The sequence below is a fragment of the Nematostella vectensis genome, chromosome 10, assembly GCF_932526225.1.
Source record: "Nematostella vectensis chromosome 10, jaNemVect1.1, whole genome shotgun sequence".
Lineage (NCBI taxonomy): Eukaryota > Metazoa > Cnidaria > Anthozoa > Actiniaria > Edwardsiidae > Nematostella > Nematostella vectensis.
Genome location: NC_064043.1, coordinates 14,389,901 through 14,409,105, shown reverse-complemented (window position 1 = coordinate 14,409,105; position 19,205 = coordinate 14,389,901). Strand labels below are relative to the sequence as shown.

General features: G+C 54.4%; 1 protein-coding gene across 1 annotated transcript; it reads left to right on the top strand.

The window, feature by feature from the left end:
- Window positions 1-16,865: 16,865 nt before the first annotated feature.
- LOC5509430 (adrenocorticotropic hormone receptor) lies at window positions 16,866-18,818 on the top strand. Its single transcript, XM_032378344.2, has one exon. It carries the CDS (start codon window positions 17,450-17,452, stop codon window positions 18,467-18,469), a length of 1,020 nt encoding a protein of 339 aa, XP_032234235.2. The 5' UTR covers window positions 16,866-17,449; the 3' UTR covers window positions 18,470-18,818.
- Window positions 18,819-19,205: the final 387 nt, after the last annotated feature.

The following is a 19,205-nucleotide window of genomic DNA, read 5'->3' as shown; positions in this document are numbered from 1 at the left end:
GGGTAGAGTGTGGTTATACGGGAGGATGGTAGAGTGCGGTTATACTGGGGGATGGTAGAGTGCGGTTATACGGGGGGATGGTAGAGTGCGGTTATACTGGGGGATGGTAGTGTGCGGTTATACGGGGGGAGGGTAGAGTGTGGTTATACGTGGGAGGGTAGAGTGTGGTTATACCGGGGGAGGGTAGAGTGTGGTTATACGGAGATGGTAGAGTGCGGTTATACGGGGGGATGTTACAGTGCGGTTATACGGGGGGGGGGGGGTAGAGTGCGGTTATACGCTGGATGGTAGAGTGCGGTTATACGGGTGGATGGTAGAGTGCCGTTATACGGGGGGATGGTAGAGTGCGGTTATACGGGGGGATGGTAGAGTGCGGTTATACTGGGGGATGGTAGAGTGCGGTTATATGGGGGGAGGGTAGAGTGCGGTTATACGGGGGGATGGTAGAGTGCGGTTATACTGGGGGTTGGTAGAGTGCGGTTATACTAGGGGATGGTAGTGTGCGGTTATACGGGGGGAGGGTAGAGTGTGGTTATACGTTGGAGGGTAGAGTGTGGTTATACCGGGGGAGGGTAGAGTGTGGTTATACGGGGGGATGGTAGAGTGCGGTTATACGGGGGGATGTTAGAGTGCGGTTATACGGGGGGGGGGGGGTAGAGTGCGGTTATACGGGGGATGGTAGAGTGCGGTTATACGGGTGGATGGTAGAGTGCGGTTATACGGGGGGATGGTAGAGTGCGGTTATACGGGGGGATGGTAGAGTGCGGTTATACTGGGGGATGGTAGAGTGCGGTTATATGGGGGTAGGGTAGAGTGCGGTTATACGGGGGGATGGTAGAGTGCGGTTATACTGGGGGTTGGTAGAATTCGGTTATATGGGGGGAGGGTAGAGTGTGGTTATACGTGGGAGGGTAGAGTGTGGTTATTCGGGGGGAGGGTAGAGTGCAGTTATACGAGGAGAGTAGAGTGCGGTTAAACGGGGGGAGGGTAGAGTGCGGTTATACGGGGGGAGGGTAGATTTCGGTTATACGGGGGGAGGGTAGAGTGCGGTTATACGGGGGAGTGTAGAGTGCGGTTGTACTGTGGGAGGGTAGAGTGCGGTTATACGGAGGGAGGGTAGAGTGCGGTTATACGGGGGGAGGGTAGAGTGCGGTTATACGGGGGGAGGGTAGAGTGCGGTTATACGGGGGGAGGGTAGGGTGCGGTTATACAAGGGGAGGGTAGAGTGCGGTTATACGAAGGGAGGGTAGAGTGCGGTTATACTTGGGTAAGATAGAGTGCGGTTATACGGGGGGGAGGTAGAGTGCGGTTATGCGAGGGGAGGGTAGAGTGCGGTTATACTGGGGGGGGGGGAGAGTGTGGTTATACGGGGGGGAGAAGGTAGAGTGCGGTTATACGGGTGGAAGGTAGAGTGCGGTTATACGGGGGGAGTGTAGAGTGCGGTTATACTTGGAGGGTAGAGTGCGGTTATACGGGGAGAGGGTAGATTGTTTTTATACAGGGGGAGGGTAGAGTGCGGTTATACTGGGGGGAGGGTAGAGTGTGGTTATACGGGGGGGAGGGTAGAGTGTGGTTATACGTGGGAGGGTAGAGTGTGGTTATTCGGGGGGAGGGTAGAGTGCAGTTATACGAGGAGAGTAGAGTGCGGTTATACGGGGGGGGGGGGGGGTAGAGTGCGGTTATACTGGGAGAGGGTAGAGTGCGGTTATACGGGGGTAGGGTAGAGTGCGGTTATACGGAGGGAGGGTAGAGTGCGGTTATACTGGGGGATGGTAGAGTGCGGTTATACGGAAGGAGGGTAGAGTGGGGTTATACGTGGGAGGGTAGAGTGTGGTTATACGGGGGGATGGTAGAGTGCGGTTATACCGAGGGAGGGTAGAGTGCGGTTATACTGGGGGATGGTAGAGTGCGGTTATACGGGGGGATGGTAGAGTGCGGTTATACGGGGGGATGGTAGAGTGCGGTTATACGGGGGGATGGTAGAGTGCGGTTATACTGGGGGATGGTAGAGTGCGGTTATATGGGGGGAGGGTAGAGTGTGTTTATACGTGGGAGGGTGGAGTGTGGTTATACCTGGGGAGGGTAGAGTGTGGTTATACGGGGGGGGATACAGTGCAGTTATACGAGGGGGTAGAGTGTGGTTATACGGGGGGATGGTAGAGTGCGGTTATACTGGGGGATGGTAGGGTGCGGTTATACTGGGAGAGGGTAGAGTGCGGTTATACGGAGGGAGGGTAGAGTGCGGTTATACTGGGGGATGGTAGAGTGCGGTTATACGGGGGGATGGTAGAGTGCGGTTATACGGGGGGATGGTAGAGTGCGGTTATACGGGGGGATGGTAGAGTGCGGTTATACTGGGGGATGGTAGATTGCGGTTATACGGGGGAGGGTAGAGTGCGGTTATACGGAGGGATGGTAGAGTGCGGTTATACTGGGGGATGGTAGAGTGCGGTTATATGGGGGGAGGGTAGAGTGTGGTTATACGTGGGAGGGTAGAGTGTGGTTATTCGGAGGGAGGGTAGAGTGCAGTTATACGAGGGGAGGGTAGAGTGCGGTTATACGGGGGTAGGGTAGAGTGCGGTTATACTGGGAGAGGGTAGAGTGCGGTTATACGGGGGTAGGGTAGAGTGCGGTTATACGGAGGGAGGGTAGAGTGCGGTTATACTGGGGGATGGTAGAGTGCGGTTATACGGGGGGAGGGTAGAGTGGGGTTATACGTGGGAGGGTAGAGTGTGGTTATACTGGGGGAGGGTAGAGTGCGGTTATACGGGGGTAGGGTAGAGTGCGGTTATACGGAGGGAGGGTAGAGTGCGGTTATACAGGGGGTGAGGGAAAAGTTCGGTTATACGGGGGAGGGAAGAGTGCGGTTATACGGGGGAGGATAGAGTGTGGTTATTCGGGGGGAGGGTAGAGTGCAGTTATACGAGGGGAGGCTAGAGTGCGGCTATACGGGGGGGAGAGTGCGGTTATACGGGGGGGGGGGGTAGAGTACGGTTATACGGGGAGAGGGAAGAGTGCGGTTATACGGGGGAAGAGCAGAGTGCTGTTATACGAAGGGAGGGTAGAGTGCGGTTAAACGGGTGGAGGGTAGAGTGCGGTTATACGGGGGGAGGGTAGAGTGCGGTTATACGGGGGGAGGGTAGAGTGCGGTTATACGGGGGAGTGTAGAGTGCGGTTATACTGGGAGAGGGTGGAGTGCGGTTATACGGTTGTAGGGTAGAGTGCGGTTATACGGAGGGAGGGTAGAGTGCGGTTATACTGGGGGATGGTAGAGTGCGGTTATACGGGGGGAGGGTAGAGTGGGGTTATACGTGGGAGGGTAGAGTGTGGTTATACGTGGGAGGGTAGAGTGTGGTTATACCTGGGGATGGTAGAGTGCGGTTATACGGGGGAGTGGTAGAGTGCGGTTATACGGGGGGATGGTAGAGTGCGGTTATACGGGGGGATGGTAGAGTGCGGTTATATGGGGGGAGGGTAGAGTGTGGTTATACGTGGGAGGGTAGAGTGTGGTTATTCGGAGGGAGGGTAGAGTGCAGTTATACGAGGGGAGGGTAGAGTGCGGTTATACGGGGGTAGGGTAGAGTGCGGTTATACGGAGGGAGGGTAGAGTGCGGTTATACAGGGGGTGAGGGAAAAGTTCGGTTATACGGGGGAGGGAAGAGTGCGGTTATACGGGGAGAGGGAAGAGTGCGGTTATACGGGGGAAGAGCAGAGTGCTGTTATACGAGGGGAGGGTAGAGTGCGGTTAAACGGGGGGAGGGTAGAGTGCGGTTATACGGGGGGGGGGGGTAGAGTGCGGTTATACGGGGGGAGGGTAGAGTGCGGTTATACGGGGGAGTGTAGAGTGCGGTTGTACTGGGGGAGGGTAGAGTGCGGTTATACGGAGGGAGGGTAGAGTGCGGTTATACGGGGGGAGGGTAGAATGCGGTTATACGGGGGGAGGGTAGAGTGCGGTATACGGGGGGAGGGTAGAGTGCGGTTATACAAGGGGAGGGTAGAGTGCGGTTATACGAAGGGAGGGTAGAGTGCGGTTATACGGGGGTAAGGTAGAGTGCGGTTATACGGGGGGAGGTAGAGTGCGGTTATGCGAGGGGAGGGTAGAGTGCGGTTATACTGGGGAGGGGGGGAGAGTGTGGTTATACGGGGGGGAGAGGGTAGAGTGCGGTTATACGAGGGAGGGTAGAGTGCGGTTATACGGGGGGAGGGTAGAGTGCGGTTATACGGGGAGAGGGTAGATTGTTTTTATACAGGGGGAGGGTAGAGTGCGGTTATACTGGGGGGAGGGTAGAGTGTGGTTATACGGGGAGAGGGAAGAGTGCGGTTATACGGGGGAAGAGCAGAGTGCTGTTATACGAGGGGAGGGTAGAGTGCGGTTAAACGGGGGGAGGGTAGAGTGCGGTTATACGGGGGGAGGGTAGAGTGCGGTTATACGGGGGGAGGGTAGAGTGCGGTTATACGGGGGAGTGTAGAGTGCGGTTGTACTTGGGGAGGGTAGAGTGCGGTTATACGGAGGGAGGGTAGAGTGCGGTTATACGGGGGGAGGGTAGAGTGCGGTTATACGGGGGGAAGGTAGAGTGCGGTTATACGGGGGGAGGGTAGAGTGCGGTTATACAAGGGGAGGGTAGAGTGCGGTTATACGAAGGGAGGGTAGAGTGCGGTTATACGGGGGTAAGGTAGAGTGCGGTTATACGGGGGGGAGGTAGAGTGCGGTTATGCGAGGGGAGGGTAGAGTGCGGTTATACTGGGGGGGGAGAGTGTGGTTATACGGGGGGGAGAAGGTAGAGTGCGGTTATACGGGTGGAAGGTAGAGTGCGGTTATACTGGGGGATGGTAGAGTGCGGTTATACGGGGGGAGGGTAGAGTGGGGTTATACGTGGGAGGGTAGAGTGTGGTTATACCGGGGGAGGATAGAGTGTGGTTATACGGGGGGATGGTAGAGTGCGGTTATACGGGGGGGTGGTAGAGTGCGGTTATACGTGGGGATGGTAGAGTGCGGTTATACGGGGGGATGGTAGAGTGCGGTTATATGGGGGGAGGGTAGAGTGTGGTTATACGTGGGAGGGTAGAGTGTGGTTATACGGGGGGAGGGTAGAGTGCGGTTATACGGGGGGGAGGGTAGAGTGTGGTTATACGGGGGGGATAGAGTGCGTTTATACGAGGGGATGGTAGACTGCGGTTATACAGGTGGAGGGTAGAGTGCGGTCATACGGGGGGGGGATGGTAGAGTGCGGTTATACGGGGGGAGTGTAGAGTGCGGTTTTACGAAGGGAGGTTAGAGTGCGGTTATACGGGGGTAGGGTAGAGTGCGGTTATTCGGGGGGGGGAGGTAAAGTGCGGTTATACTGAGGGTTGGTAGAATGCGGTTATATGGGGGGAGGGTAGTGTGTGGTTATACGTGGGAGGGTAGAGTGTGGTTATTCGGGGGGAGGTTAGAGTGCAGTTATACGAGGAGAGTAGAGTGCGGTTATACGGGGGGGGGGGTAGAGTGCGGTTATACTGGGAGAGGGTAGAGTGCGGTTATACGGGGGTAGGGTAGAGTGCGGTTATACGGAGGGAGGGTAGAGTGCGGTTATACTGGGGGATGGTAGAGTGCGGTTATACGGGGGGAGGGTAGAGTGGGGTTATACGTGGGAGGGTAGAGTGTGGTTATACCGGGGAAGGGTAGAGTGTGGTTATACGGGGGGATGGTAGAGTGCGGTTATATGGGGGGAGGGTAGAGTGTGTTTATACGTGGGAGGGTAGAGTGTGGTTATACCTGGGGAGGGTAGAGTGTGGTTATACGGGGGGGGGATACAGTGCAGTTATACGAGGGGGTAGAGTGTGGTTATACGGGGGGATGGTAGAGTGCGGTTATACTGGGGGATGGTAGGGTGCGGTTATACTGGGAGAGGGTAGAGTGCGGTTATACGGGGGGAGGGTAGAGTGCGGTTATACGGGGGGAGGGTAGAGTGTGGTTATACTGGGGGGATAGAGTGCGTTTATACGAGGGGATTGTAGACTGCGGTTATACAGGTGGAGGGTAGAGTGCGGTCATACTGGGGGGGATGATAGAGTGCGGTTATACGGGGGGAGTGTAGAGTGCGATTTTACGAAGGGAGGGTAGTGTGCGGTTATACGGGGTTAGGGTAGAGTGCGGTTATTCGGGGGGGGGGGAGGTAGAATGCGTTTATACGAGGGGATTGTAGACTGCGGTTATACAGGTGGAGGGTAGAGTGCGGTCATACTGGGGGGGATGATAGAGTGCGGTTATACGGGGGGAGTGTAGAGTGCGATTTTACGAAGGGAGGGTAGTGTGCGGTTATACGGGGTTAGGGTAGAGTGCGGTTATTCGGGGGGGGGGGAGGTAGAATGCGGTTATATGAGGGGAGGGTAGAGTGCGGTTATACGGGGGGAGGTTAGAATGCGGTTATACGAGGGAGGGTAGAGTGCGGTTATACGGGGGGAGGGTAGAGTGCGGTTATACGGGGAGAGGGTAGATTGTTTTTATACAGGGGGAGGGTAGAGTGCGGTTATACTGGGGGGAGGGTAGAGTGTGGTTATACGGGGGGGAGGGTAGAGTGTGGTTATACGTGGGAGGGTAGAGTGTGGTTATACCTGGGGAGGGTAGAGTGCGGTTATACTGGGGGGGGGGGAGAGTGTGGTTATACGGGGGGGAGAGGGTAGAGTGCGGTTATACGGGTGGAAGGTAGAGTGCGGTTATACGGGGGGAGGGTAGAGTGCGGTTATACTGGGAGGGTAGAGTGCGGTTATACGGGGGGAGGTAGAGTACGGTTATACGGGGGGGGGGGGGTAGAGTGCGGTTATACGGGGGGAGGGTAGAGTGCGGTTATACGGGGGAGTGTAGAGTGCGGTTATACGGGGGGAGGGTAGAGTGCGGTTATACGGGTGAGTGTAGAGTGCGGTTATACGGGGGGAGTGTAGAGTGCGGTTATACGGGGGAGAGTAGAGTGCGGTTATACTGGGAGAGGGTAGAGTGCGGTTATACGGGGGTAGGGTAGAGTGCGGTTATACGGAGGGAGGGTAGAGTGCGGTTATACTGGGGGATGGTAGAGTGCGGTTATACTGGGGGAGGGTAGAGTGGGGTTACACGTGGGAGGGTAGAGTGTGGTTATACCGGGGGAGGGTAGAGTGTGGTTATACGGGGGGATGGTAGAGTGCGGTTATACGGGGGGGTGGTAGAGTCCGGTTATACGTGGGGATGGTAGAGTGCGGTTATACAGGGGGATGGTAGAGTGCGGTTATATGGGGGGAGGGTAGAGTGTGGTTATACGTGAGAGGGTAGAGTGTGGTTATACGGGAGGAGGGTAGAGTGCGGTTATACGGGGGGGAGGGTAGAGTGTGGTTATACGGGGGGGATAGAGTGCGTTTATACGAGGGGATGGTAGACTGCGGTTATACAGGTGGAGGGTAGAGTGCGGTCATACGGGGGGGGATGGTAGAGTGCGGTTATACGGGGGGAGTGTAGAGTGCGGTTTTACGAAGGGAGGTTAGAGTGCGGTTATACGGGGGTAGGGTAGAGTGCGGTTATTCGGGGGGGGGGAGGTAGAGTGCGGTTATATGAGGGGAGGGTAGAGTGTGGTTATTCGGGGGGAGGGTAGAGTGCAGTTATACGAGGAGAGTAGAGTGCGGTTATACGGGGGGGGTAGAGTGCGGTTATACTGGGAGAGGGTAGAGTGCGGTTATACGGGGGTAGGGTAGAGTGCGGTTATACGGAGGGAGGGTAGAGTGCGGTTATACTGGGGGATGGTAGAGTGCGGTTATACGGGGGGAGAGTAGAGTGGGGTTATACGTGGGAGGGTAGAGTGTGGTTATACCGGGGGAGGGTAGAGTGTGGTTATACGGGGGGATGGTAGAGTGCGGTTATACGGGGGGGTGGTAGAGTGCGGTTATACGGGGGGATGGTAGAGTGCGGTTATACGGGGGGATGGTAGAGTGCGGTTATACGGGGGGATGGTAGAGTGCGGTTATACTGGGGGATGGTAGATTGCGGTTATACGGGGGAGGGTAGAGTGCGGTTATACGGAGGGATGGTAGAGTGCGGTTATACTGGGGGATGGTAGAGTGCGGTTATATGGGGGGAGGGTAGAGTGTGGTTATACGTGGGAGGGTAGAGTGTGGTTATACCTGGGGAGGGTAGAGTGTGGTTATACGGGGGGGGGGGGGGGGATACAGTGCAGTTATACGAGGGGGTAGAGTGTGGTTATACGGGGGGATGGTAGAGTGCGGTTATACTGAGGGATGGTAGGGTGCGGTTATACTGGGAGAGGGTAGAGTGCGGTTATACGGGGGGAGGGTAGAGTGCGGTTATACGGGGGGAGGGTAGAGTGTGGTTATACGGGGGGGATAGAGTGCGTTTATACGAGGGGATGGTAGACTGCGGTTATACAGGTGGAGGGTAGAGTGCGGTCATACGGGGGGGGATGGTAGAGTGCGGTTATACGGGGGGAGTGTAGAGTGCGGTTTTACGAAGGGAGGGTAGAGTGCGGTTATACGGGGTTAGGGTAGAGTGCGGTTATTCGGGGGGGGAGGTAGAATGCGGTTATATGAGGGGAGGGTAGAGTGCGGTTATACGGGGGGAGGTTAGAATGCGGTTATACGAGGGAGGGTAGAGTGCGGTTATACGGGGGGAGGGTAGAGTGCGGTTATACGGGTAGAGGGTAGATTGTTTTTATACAGGGGGAGGGTAGAGTGCGGTTATACTGGGGGGAGGGTAGAGTGTGGTTATACGGGGGGGGAGGGTAGAGTGTGGTTATACGTGGGAGGGTAGAGTGTGGTTATACCTGGGGAGGGTAGAGTGTGGTTATACGGGGGGGGGGTACAGTGCAGTTATACGAGGGGGTAGAGTGTGGTTATACGGGAGGATGGTAGAGTGCGGTTATACTGGGGGATGGTAGAGTGCGGTTATACGGGGGGATGGTAGAGTGCGGTTATACTGGGGGATGGTAGTGTGCGGTTATACGGGGGGAGGGTAGAGTGTGGTTATACGTGGGAGGGTAGAGTGTGGTTATACCGGGGGAGGGTAGAGTGTGGTTATACGGGGGGATGGTAGAGTGCGGTTATACGGGGGGATGTTAGAGTGCGGTTATACGGGGGGGGGTAGAGTGCGGTTATACGGGGGAAGGTAGAGTGCGGTTATACGGGTGGATGGTAGAGTGCGGTTATACGGGGGGATGGTAGAGTGCGGTTATACGGGGGGATGGTAGAGTGCGGTTATACTGGGGGATGGTAGAGTGCGGTTATATGGGGGTAGGTTAGAGTGCGGTTATACGGGGGGATGGTAGAGTGCGGTTATACTGGGGGTTGGTAGAATTCGGTTATATGGGGGGAGGGTAGAGTGTGGTTATACGTGGGAGGGTAGAGTGTGGTTATTCGGGGGGAGGGTAGAGTGCAGTTATACGAGGAGAGTAGAGTGCGGTTAAACGGGGGGAGGGTAGAGTGCGGTTATACGGGGGGAGGGTAGATTTCGGTTATACGGGGGGAGGGTAGAGTGCGGTTATACGGGGGAGTGTAGAGTGCGGTTGTACTGTGGGAGGGTAGAGTGCGGTTATACGGAGGGAGGGTAGAGTGCGGTTATACGGGGGGAGGGTAGAGTGCGGTTATACGGGGGGAGGGTAGAGTGCGGTTATACGGGGGGAGGGTAGAGTGCGGTTATACAAGGGGAGGGTAGAGTGCGGTTATACGAAGGGAGGGTAGAGTGCGGTTATACTTGGGTAAGATAGAGTGCGGTTATACGGGGGGGAGGTAGAGTGCGGTTATGCGAGGGGAGGGTAGAGTGCGGTTATACTGGGGGGGGGAGAGTGTGGTTATACGGGGGGGAGAAGGTAGAGTGCGGTTATACGGGTGGAAGGTAGAGTGCGGTTATACGGGGGGAGTGTAGAGTGCGGTTATACTTGGAGGGTAGAGTGCGGTTATACGGGGAGAGGGTAGATTGTTTTTATACAGGGGGAGGGTAGAGTGCGGTTATACTGGGGGGAGGGTAGAGTGTGGTTATACGGGGGGGAGGGTAGAGTGTGGTTATACGTGGGAGGGTAGAGTGTGGTTATTCGGGGGGAGGGTAGAGTGCAGTTATACGAGGAGAGTAGAGTGCGGTTATACGGGGGGGGGGGGGGTAGAGTGCGGTTATACTGGGAGAGGGTAGAGTGCGGTTATACGGGGGTAGGGTAGAGTGCGGTTATACGGAGGGAGGGTAGAGTGCGGTTATACTGGGGGATGGTAGAGTGCGGTTATACGGGGGGAGGGTAGAGTGGGGTTATACGTGGGAGGGTAGAGTGTGGTTATACGGGGGGATGGTAGAGTGCGGTTATACGGAGGGAGGGTAGAGTGCGGTTATACTGGGGGATGGTAGAGTGCGGTTATACGGGGGGATGGTAGAGTGCGGTTATACGGGGGGATGGTAGAGTGCGGTTATACGGGGGGATGGTAGAGTGCGGTTATACTGGGGGATGGTAGAGTGCGGTTATATGGGGGGAGGGTAGAGTGTGTTTATACGTGGGAGGGTAGAGTGTGGTTATACCTGGGGAGGGTAGAGTGTGGTTATACGGGGGGGGGGGATACAGTGCAGTTATACGAGGGGGTAGAGTGTGGTTATACGGGGGGATAGTAGAGTGCGGTTATACTGGGGGATGGTAGGGTGCGGTTATACTGGGAGAGGGTAGAGTGCGGTTATACGGAGGGAGGGTAGAGTGCGGTTATACTGGGGGATGGTAGAGTGCGGTTATACGGGGGGATGGTAGAGTGCGGTTATACGGGGGGATGGTAGAGTGCGGTTATACGGGGGGATGGTAGAGTGCGGTTATACTGGGGGATGGTAGATTGCGGTTATACGGGGGAGGGTAAAGTGCGGTTATACGGAGGGATGGTAGAGTGCGGTTATACTGGGGGATGGTAGAGTGCGGTTATATGGGGGGAGGGTAGAGTGTGGTTATACGTGGGAGGGTAGAGTGTGGTTATTCGGAGGGAGGGTAGAGTGCAGTTATACGAGGGGAGGGTAGAGTGCGGTTATACGGGGGTAGGGTAGAGTGCGGTTATACGGAGGGAGGGTAGAGTGCGGTTATACAGGGGGTGAGGGAAAAGTTCGGTTATACGGGGGAGGGAAGAGTGCGGTTATACGGGGGAGGATAGAGTGTGGTTATTCGGGGGGAGGGTAGAGTGCAGTTATACGAGGGGAGGCTAGAGTGCGGCTATACGGGGGGGGAGAGTGCGGTTATACGGGGGGGGGGGTAGAGTACGGTTATACGGGGAGAGGGAAGAGTGCGGTTATACGGGGGAAGAGCAGAGTGCTGTTATACGAGGGGAGGGTAGAGTGCGGTTAAACGGGGGGAGGGTAGAGTGCGGTTATACGGGGGGAGGGTAGAGTGCGGTTATACGGGGGGAGGGTAGAGTGCGGTTATACGGGGGAGTGTAGAGTGCGGTTGTACTGGGGGAGGGTAGAGTGCGGTTATACGGAGGGAGGGTAGAGTGCGGTTATACGTGGGGAGGGTAGAGTGCGGTTATACGGGGGGAGGGTAGAGTGCGGTTATACGGGGGGGAGGGTAGAGTGCGGTTATACAAGGGGAGGGTAGAGTGCGGTTATACGAAGGGAGGGTAGAGTGCGGTTATACGGGGGTAAGGTAGAGTGCGGTTATACGGGGGGGAGGTAGAGTGCGGTTATGCGAGGGGAGGGTAGAGTGCGGTTATACTGGGGGGGGGGAAAAGTGTGGTTATACGGGGGGGAGAGGGTAGAGTGCGGTTATACGGGTGGAAGGTAGAGTGCGGTTATACGGGGGGAGGGTAGAGTGCGGTTATACGGGGAGGGTAGAGTGCGGTTATACGGGGGGAGGTAGAGTACGGTTATACGGGGGGGGGGTAGAGTGCGGTTATACGGGGGGAGGGTAGAGTGCGGTTATACGGGGGAGTGTAGAGTGCGGTTATACGGGGGGAGGGTAGAGTGCGGTTATACGGGTGAGTGTAGAGTGCGGTTATACGGAGGGAGTGTAGAGTGTGGTTATACGGAGGGAGGGTAGAGTGCGGTTATACGGGGGGAGTGTAGAGTGTGGTTATACGGAGGGAGGGTAGAGTGCGGTTATACGGAGGGAGGGTAGAGTGCGGTTATACGGGGGAGTGTAGAGTGCGGTTATACGGGGGGAGGGTAGAGTGCGGTTATACGGGTGAGTGTAGAGTGCGGTTATACGGAGGGAGTGTAGAGTGCGGTTATACGATGGGAGGGTAGATTGTGGTTATACGTGGGAGGGTAGAGTGTGGTTATACGGGGGAGTGTAGAGTGCGGTTATACGGGGGGAGGGTAGAGTGCGGTTATACGGGGGAGGGTAGAGTGCGGTTATACGGAGGGAGTGTAGAGTGCGGTTATACGGGGGGAGTGTAGAGTGCGGTTATACGGGGGGAGTGTAGAGTGCGGTTATACGGAGGGAGTGTAGAGTGCGGTTATACGATGGGAGGGTAGATTGTGGTTATACGTGGGAGGGTAGAGTGCGGTTATACGGGGGAGTGTAGAGTGCGGTTATACGGGGGGAGGGTAGAGTGCGGTTATACGGGGGAGGGTAGAGTGCGGTTATACGGAGGGAGTGTAGAGTGCGGTTATACGATGGGAGGGTAGAATGCGGTTATACGAAGAGAGGGTAGAGTGCGGTTATACGGGTGAGTGTAGAGTGCGGTTATACGGAGGGAGTGTAGAGTGTGGTTATACGGAGGGAGGGTAGAGTGCGGTTATACGGAGGGAGGGTAGAGTGCGGTTATACGGGGGAGTGTAGAGTGCGGTTATACGGGGGGAGGGTAGAGTGCGGTTATACGGGTGAGTGTAGAATGCGGTTATACGAAGAGAGGGTAAAGTGCGGTTATCCGGGGGGAGGGTAGAGTGCAGTTATACGAGGAGAGTAGAGTGCGGTTATACGGGGGGGGGGGGGGGGTAGAGTGCGGTTATACTGGGAGAGGGTAGAGTGCGGTTATACGGGGGTAGGGTAGAGTGTGGTTATTCGGGGGGAGGGTAGAGTGCAGTTATACGAGGAGAGTAGAGTGCGGTTATACGGGGGGGGGGGGTAGAGTGCGGTTATACTGGGAGAGGGTAGAGTGCGGTTATACGGGGGTAGGGTAGAGTGCGGTTATACGGAGGGAGGGTAGAGTGCGGTTATACTGGGGGATGGTAGAGTGCGGTTGTACGGGGGGAGGGTAGAGTGGGGTTATACGTGGGAGGGTAGAGTGTGGTTATACCGGGGGAGGGTAGAGTGTGGTTATACGGGGGGATGGTAGAGTGCGGTTATACGGGGGGGTGGTAGAGTGCGGTTATACGGGGGGATGGTAGAGTGCGGTTATACGGGGGGATGGTAGAGTGCGGTTATACGGGCGGATGGTAGAGTGCGGTTATACTGGGGGATGGTAGATTGCGGTTATACGGGGGAGGGTAGAGTGCGGTTATACGGAGGGATGGTAGAGTGCGGTTATACTGGGGGATGGTAGAGTGCGGTTATATGGGGGGAGGGTAGAGTGTGGTTATACGTGGGAGGGTAGAGTGTGGTTATTCGGAGGGAGGGTAGAGTGCAGTTATACGAGGGGAGGGTAGAGTGCGGTTATACGGGGGTAGGGTAGAGTGCGGTTATACGGAGGGAGGGTAGAGTGCGGTTATACGGGGGGAGGGTAGAGTGGGGTTATACGGAGGGAGGGTAGAGTGCGGTTATACGGGGGGAGGGAAGAGTGCGGTTATACTAGGTGATGGTAGAGTGCGGTTATACGGGGGGGATAGAGTGCGGTTATACTGGGGGTTGGTAGAATGCGGTTATATGGGGGGAGGGTAGAGTGTGGTTATACGTGGGAGGGTAGAGTGTGGTTATTCGGGGGGAGGGTAGAGTGCAGTTATACGAGGAGAGTAGAGTGCGGTTATACGGGGGGTGGTAGAGTGCGGTTATACTGGGAGAGGGTAGAGTGCGGTTATACGGGGGTAGGGTAGAGTGCGGTTATACGGAGGGAGGGTAGAGTGCGGTTATACTGGGGGATGGTAGAGTGCGGTTATACGGGGGGAGGGTAGAGTGCGGTTATACGGGTGAGTGTAGAGTGCGGTTATACTGGGGGGGGGGAAAAGTGTGGTTATACGGGGGGAGAGGGTAGAGTGCGGTTATACGGGTGGAAGGTAGAGTGCGGTTATACGGGGGGAGGGTAGAGTGCGGTTATACGGGGAGGGTAGAGTGCGGTTATACGGGGGGAGGTAGAGTGCGGTTATACGGAGGGAGTGTAGAGTGCGGTTATACGGGGGGAGTGTAGAGTGCGGTTATACGGGGGGAGTGTAGAGTGCGGTTATACGGAGGAAGTGTAGAGTGCGGTTATACGATGGGAGGGTAGATTGTGGTTATACGTGGGAGGGTAGAGTGCGGTTATACGGGGGAGTGTAGAGTGCGGTTATACGGGGGGAGGGTAGAGTGCGGTTATACGGGGGAGGGTAGAGTGCGGTTATACGGAGGGAGTGTAGAGTGCGGTTATACGATGGGAGGGTAGAATGCGGTTATACGAAGAGAGGGTAGAGTGCGGTTATACGGGTGAGTGTAGAGTGCGGTTATACGGAGGGAGTGTAGAGTGTGGTTATACGGAGGGAGGGTAGAGTGCGGTTATACGGAGGGAGGGTAGAGTGCGGTTATACGGGGGAGTGTAGAGTGCGGTTATACGGGGGGAGGGTAGAGTGCGGTTATACGGGTGAGTGTAGAATGCGGTTATACGAAGAGAGGGTAAAGTGCGGTTATCCGGGGGGAGGGTAGAGTGCAGTTATACGAGGAGAGTAGAGTGCGGTTATACGGGGGGGGGGGGGGGGGGTAGAGTGCGGTTATACTGGGAGAGGGTAGAGTGCGGTTATACGGGGGTAGGGTAGAGTGTGGTTATTCGGGGGGAGGGTAGAGTGCAGTTATACGAGGAGAGTAGAGTGCGGTTATTTGGGGGGGGGGGGGGGTAGAGTGCGGTTATACTGGGAGAGGGTAGAGTGCGGTTATACGGGGGTAGGGTAGAGTGCGGTTATACGGAGGGAGGGTAGAGTGCGGTTATACTGGGGGATGGTAGAGTGCGGTTGTACGGGGGGAGGGTAGAGTGGGGTTATACGTGGGAGGGTAGAGTGTGGTTATACCGGGGGAGGGTAGAGTGTGGTTATACGGGGGGATGGTAGAGTGCGGTTATACGGGGGGGTGGTAGAGTGCGGTTATACGGGGGGATGGTAGAGTGCGGTTATACGGGGGGATGGTAGAGTGCGGTTATACGGGCGGATGGTAGAGTGCGGTTATACTGGGGGATGGTAGATTGCGGTTATACGGGGGAGGGTAGAGTGCGGTTATACGGAGGGATGGTAGAGTGCGGTTATACTGGGGGATGGTAGAGTGCGGTTATATGGGGGGAGGGTAGAGTGTGGTTATACGTGGGAGGGTAGAGTGTGGTTATTCGGAGGGAGGGTAGAGTGCAGTTATACGAGGGGAGGGTAGAGTGCGGTTATACGGGGGTAGGGTAGAGTGCGGTTATACGGAGGGAGGGTAGAGTGCGGTTATACGGGGGGAGGGTAGAGTGGGGTTATACGGAGGGAGGGTAGAGTGCGGTTATACGGGGGGAGGGAAGAGTGCGGTTATACTAGGTGATGGTAGAGTGCGGTTATACGGGGGAAGGGTAGAGTGCGGTTATACGGGGGGGATAGAGTGCGGTTATACTGGGGGTTGGTAGAATGCGGTTATATGGGGGGAGGGTAGAGTGTGGTTATACGTGGGAGGGTAGAGTGTGGTTATTCGGGGGGAGGGTAGAGTGCAGTTATACGAGGAGAGTAGAGTGCGGTTATACGGGGGGTGGTAGAGTGCGGTTATACTGGGAGAGGGTAGAGTGCGGTTATACGGGGGTAGGGTAGAGTGCGGTTATACGGAGGGAGGGTAGAGTGCGGTTATACTGGGGGATGGTAGAGTGCGGTTATACGGGGGGAGGGTAGAGTGGGGTTATACCTGGGAGGGTAGAGTGTGGTTATACCGGGGGAGGGTAGAGTGTGGTTATACGGGGGGATGGTAGAGTGCGGTTATACGGGGGGGTGGTAGAGTGCGGTTATACGGGGGGATGGTAGAGTGCGGTTATACGGGGGGATGGTAGAGTGCGGTTATACGGGGGGATGGTAGAGTGCGGTTATACTGGGGGATGGTAGATTGCGGTTATACGGGGGAGGGTAGAGTGCGGTTATACGGAGGGATGGTAGAGTGCGGTTATACTGGGGGATGGTAGAGTGCGGTTATATGGGGGGAGGGTAGAGTGTGGTTATACGTGGGAGGGTAGAGTGTGGTTATTCGGAGGGAGGGTAGAGTGCAGTTATACGAGGGGAGGGTAGAGTGCGGTTATACGGGGGTAGGGTAGAGTGCGGTTATACGGAGGGAGGGTAGAGTGCGGTTATACGGGGGGAGGGTAGAGTGCGGTTATACGGAGGGAGGGTAGAGTGCGGTTATACGGGGGGAGGGAAGAGTGCGGTTATACTAGGTGATGGTAGAGTGCGGTTATACGGGGGAAGGGTAGAGTGCGGTTATACGGGGGGGGATAGAGTGCGGTTATACGGGGGGAGGGAAAAGTGCGGTTATACGGGGGGGGGGGGGGGAGGGTAGAGTGCGGTTATGCGGGGGAGGGTAGAGTGCGGTTGTACGGGGGAGGGTAGACTGCGGTTATACGGGAGTAGGGTTGAGTGCGGTTATATGGGGGTAGGATAGAGTGCGGTTATACAGTAGGGGGGGGGCGTGGGGATGACAAGAGGTAGGAACTCTTGGCTTTGTGAATGCGGGGGGGATATACGGGGACTGTAAAACTTGTATGTGCTCCATGACAACGGGTATGGTGGATCAACTGACGAATTACCAGAAAAAGCTTCATCTTTGCGGAAACCCAGGGGTATTTTTCTCTAACGGTTGATTATAAAAGTGGAAAAACTAGAAATGCATTCTCGTTCCCAGACTTATCCACATTCTCTTTCAGATATGCTCGAGGGTCTCAGGAACTAGGAGAATGCGCTTTAACCCTCAGATAAGTCAGAGGGCGCTCTTGCACTCGGGGCTTCAATTTCATGAGATAAAACAAATCGGTTAGTGAGTGAAGAGTGTATAATAATTAACTCTGCTGACCAGGTGCCGCCATCGAGTTCTTTTATGAACGTATTTGCGTAGAGGTAGCTAAACTGTATAAAGTTAATTAAAAATTGCTAATGATTAAAAAGCGTGTTATTAGGCTTCTCCATCAATGCGGCGACGTAAAGACACTCTGGCTTTTTTGTTGCCATTTTGTTGACTTTTACTTAATTTAGTCAAAGACAGTGTTTCCCATGTTGTCCTAGCCAACCAAGCGGGCGGCTTCGTCGTTAAAAATTATTTACACTAAGAAGCTTCTCAAACATGTTGCCACGCTTTCTTTATTGTCACTTTCGGTAACACTCCGTCAAACCTCTAGCGAACCGTCAGTACAAAGCTCTCTCGCGTCAATGGAGTTCTTTAATAATAGCAATTCTTTCCTCGACGAAACTTTGCAAAATGTGAGTTGTCATACAAGTAGAAGAAACTTCGGTCACATTGAGTACGTAGAGAAAATCTACGTGGTATGTAATATCATCAACTCCGCCCTTGCCTTGGCTACTGCGCTGTGCAACGCGATTATTCTGTGGGTCATATGGCGCTTGCCTTCGCTACATACTCCATCTTTTGTCCTTCTATTCAACCTTGCTCTGTCTGACTTCGGGGTTGGTGTCCTGGCTCTCCCCCCTTATGTCATCAAAAAGACCATGGAAATTCGACTCTTTCGACTTGAACGGTTATCGGATGCATGGAATTCAGCTCTCTCGATATATTGTAAAAGTGGGTTGATTGCAGATATCTTTGGCACACTCTTCGCTTCTACGTCGTACTTTTTCCTCGTGACTATTTCTGTAGAGAGGTACCAAGCCATAAGCCTTCACCTTCGCTATAATCAAGTCGTCACCATACGTCGAACAATGCTCATAGCGTTTTTCGTTTGGATTTTCGCGACTTCAATGGTCATATTTCGATTTACTCTAGAATTAAAGATTGTGATAAAAGTTTACTCTCTTTTGATCGTGACAGTCGTAATCGTCGTTCACTGTAATCTTAAAATCGCCATCACCTTACGTCGCCACACCCTGCAAATCGCCTCGCAAGGTATATCAGGGAGCATCACTGCAGTAGGACTCACAAAGTTCAAAAAGTCAATGATTACCTTATGCTTAATTTTCGGGTTATTACTCATCTGTTACGTTCCCTTCGCTGTAAGTGCACTCGTTTTCGCATTTGGCATACCCGCCGAGGTTTACATAACCCTTATGGCTATTTCTACATCTATAGTGTATTTGAACTCGTTCTTGAACCCTATCGTGTATTGCCTTCGCATGGGAGAGATTCGAGCGGGGGTCAGGGCTACATTCGCAGCGGTTGGTAGCCGATGCAGGCAACATGTAACCGCGGTAATGGAACTATCCACCCGCAGATAGCGCAGAGTGTAGAATTTACGGTTTGGACGGAAAGTACAGGGAGATTCCGATAAACTCAAACTGCTAACAGAGGCTTTTTCCCTGGTGTTTCTCTAAAAATACAAGGGAATGACCGAGACTCCCCCTATTTATATCTGCTTTTTAACTGTTTTATTTCAACACAAGCTATACACATCGGCCGCTGTCGGACCAGTGTATTGCTTTGCCAGACATAAATTAAATTCAAATACAATAATAAACTATTATTAAATCAATGTTAAAACTTGCAGTTGCTAGTATCTGACTTTCAGATAATGCAAACATTATTCCAGTATTTTTATTCCATAATTTTTTATGTAAATAAAAGAAATACACCTAGACTTGCTAGGTGAAAAAAAAAACTTGTCTTCTTTAGTGTAAAGTAAAGGAATCAGAAGACCAGCATTTTAATTTTCCACTTCCTCGGGGAACCCCCCTTAACAAGGGGAATACCCTCTCTCTGATTGACCAGTAGTTCAACAGATATTTCGCTTTCACAGTGGATTACCCGTTTTCATCTTTTCCTGGTTGCCATGAAAGCACGATGACTTCCTAGAACTTAAAAACCAGCTTGGCCCGAAATTATTTTCGTACTATAGCCACGGCGAATTTTTCGATGGTGCGTTTTGCTCTTGTAATATATGAGCTTAATAAGTGCCAAATGAGGCCGATTTATTTCGCTTGTCAACAGCTGTAACACTTCTGTAACGAAAGTGAA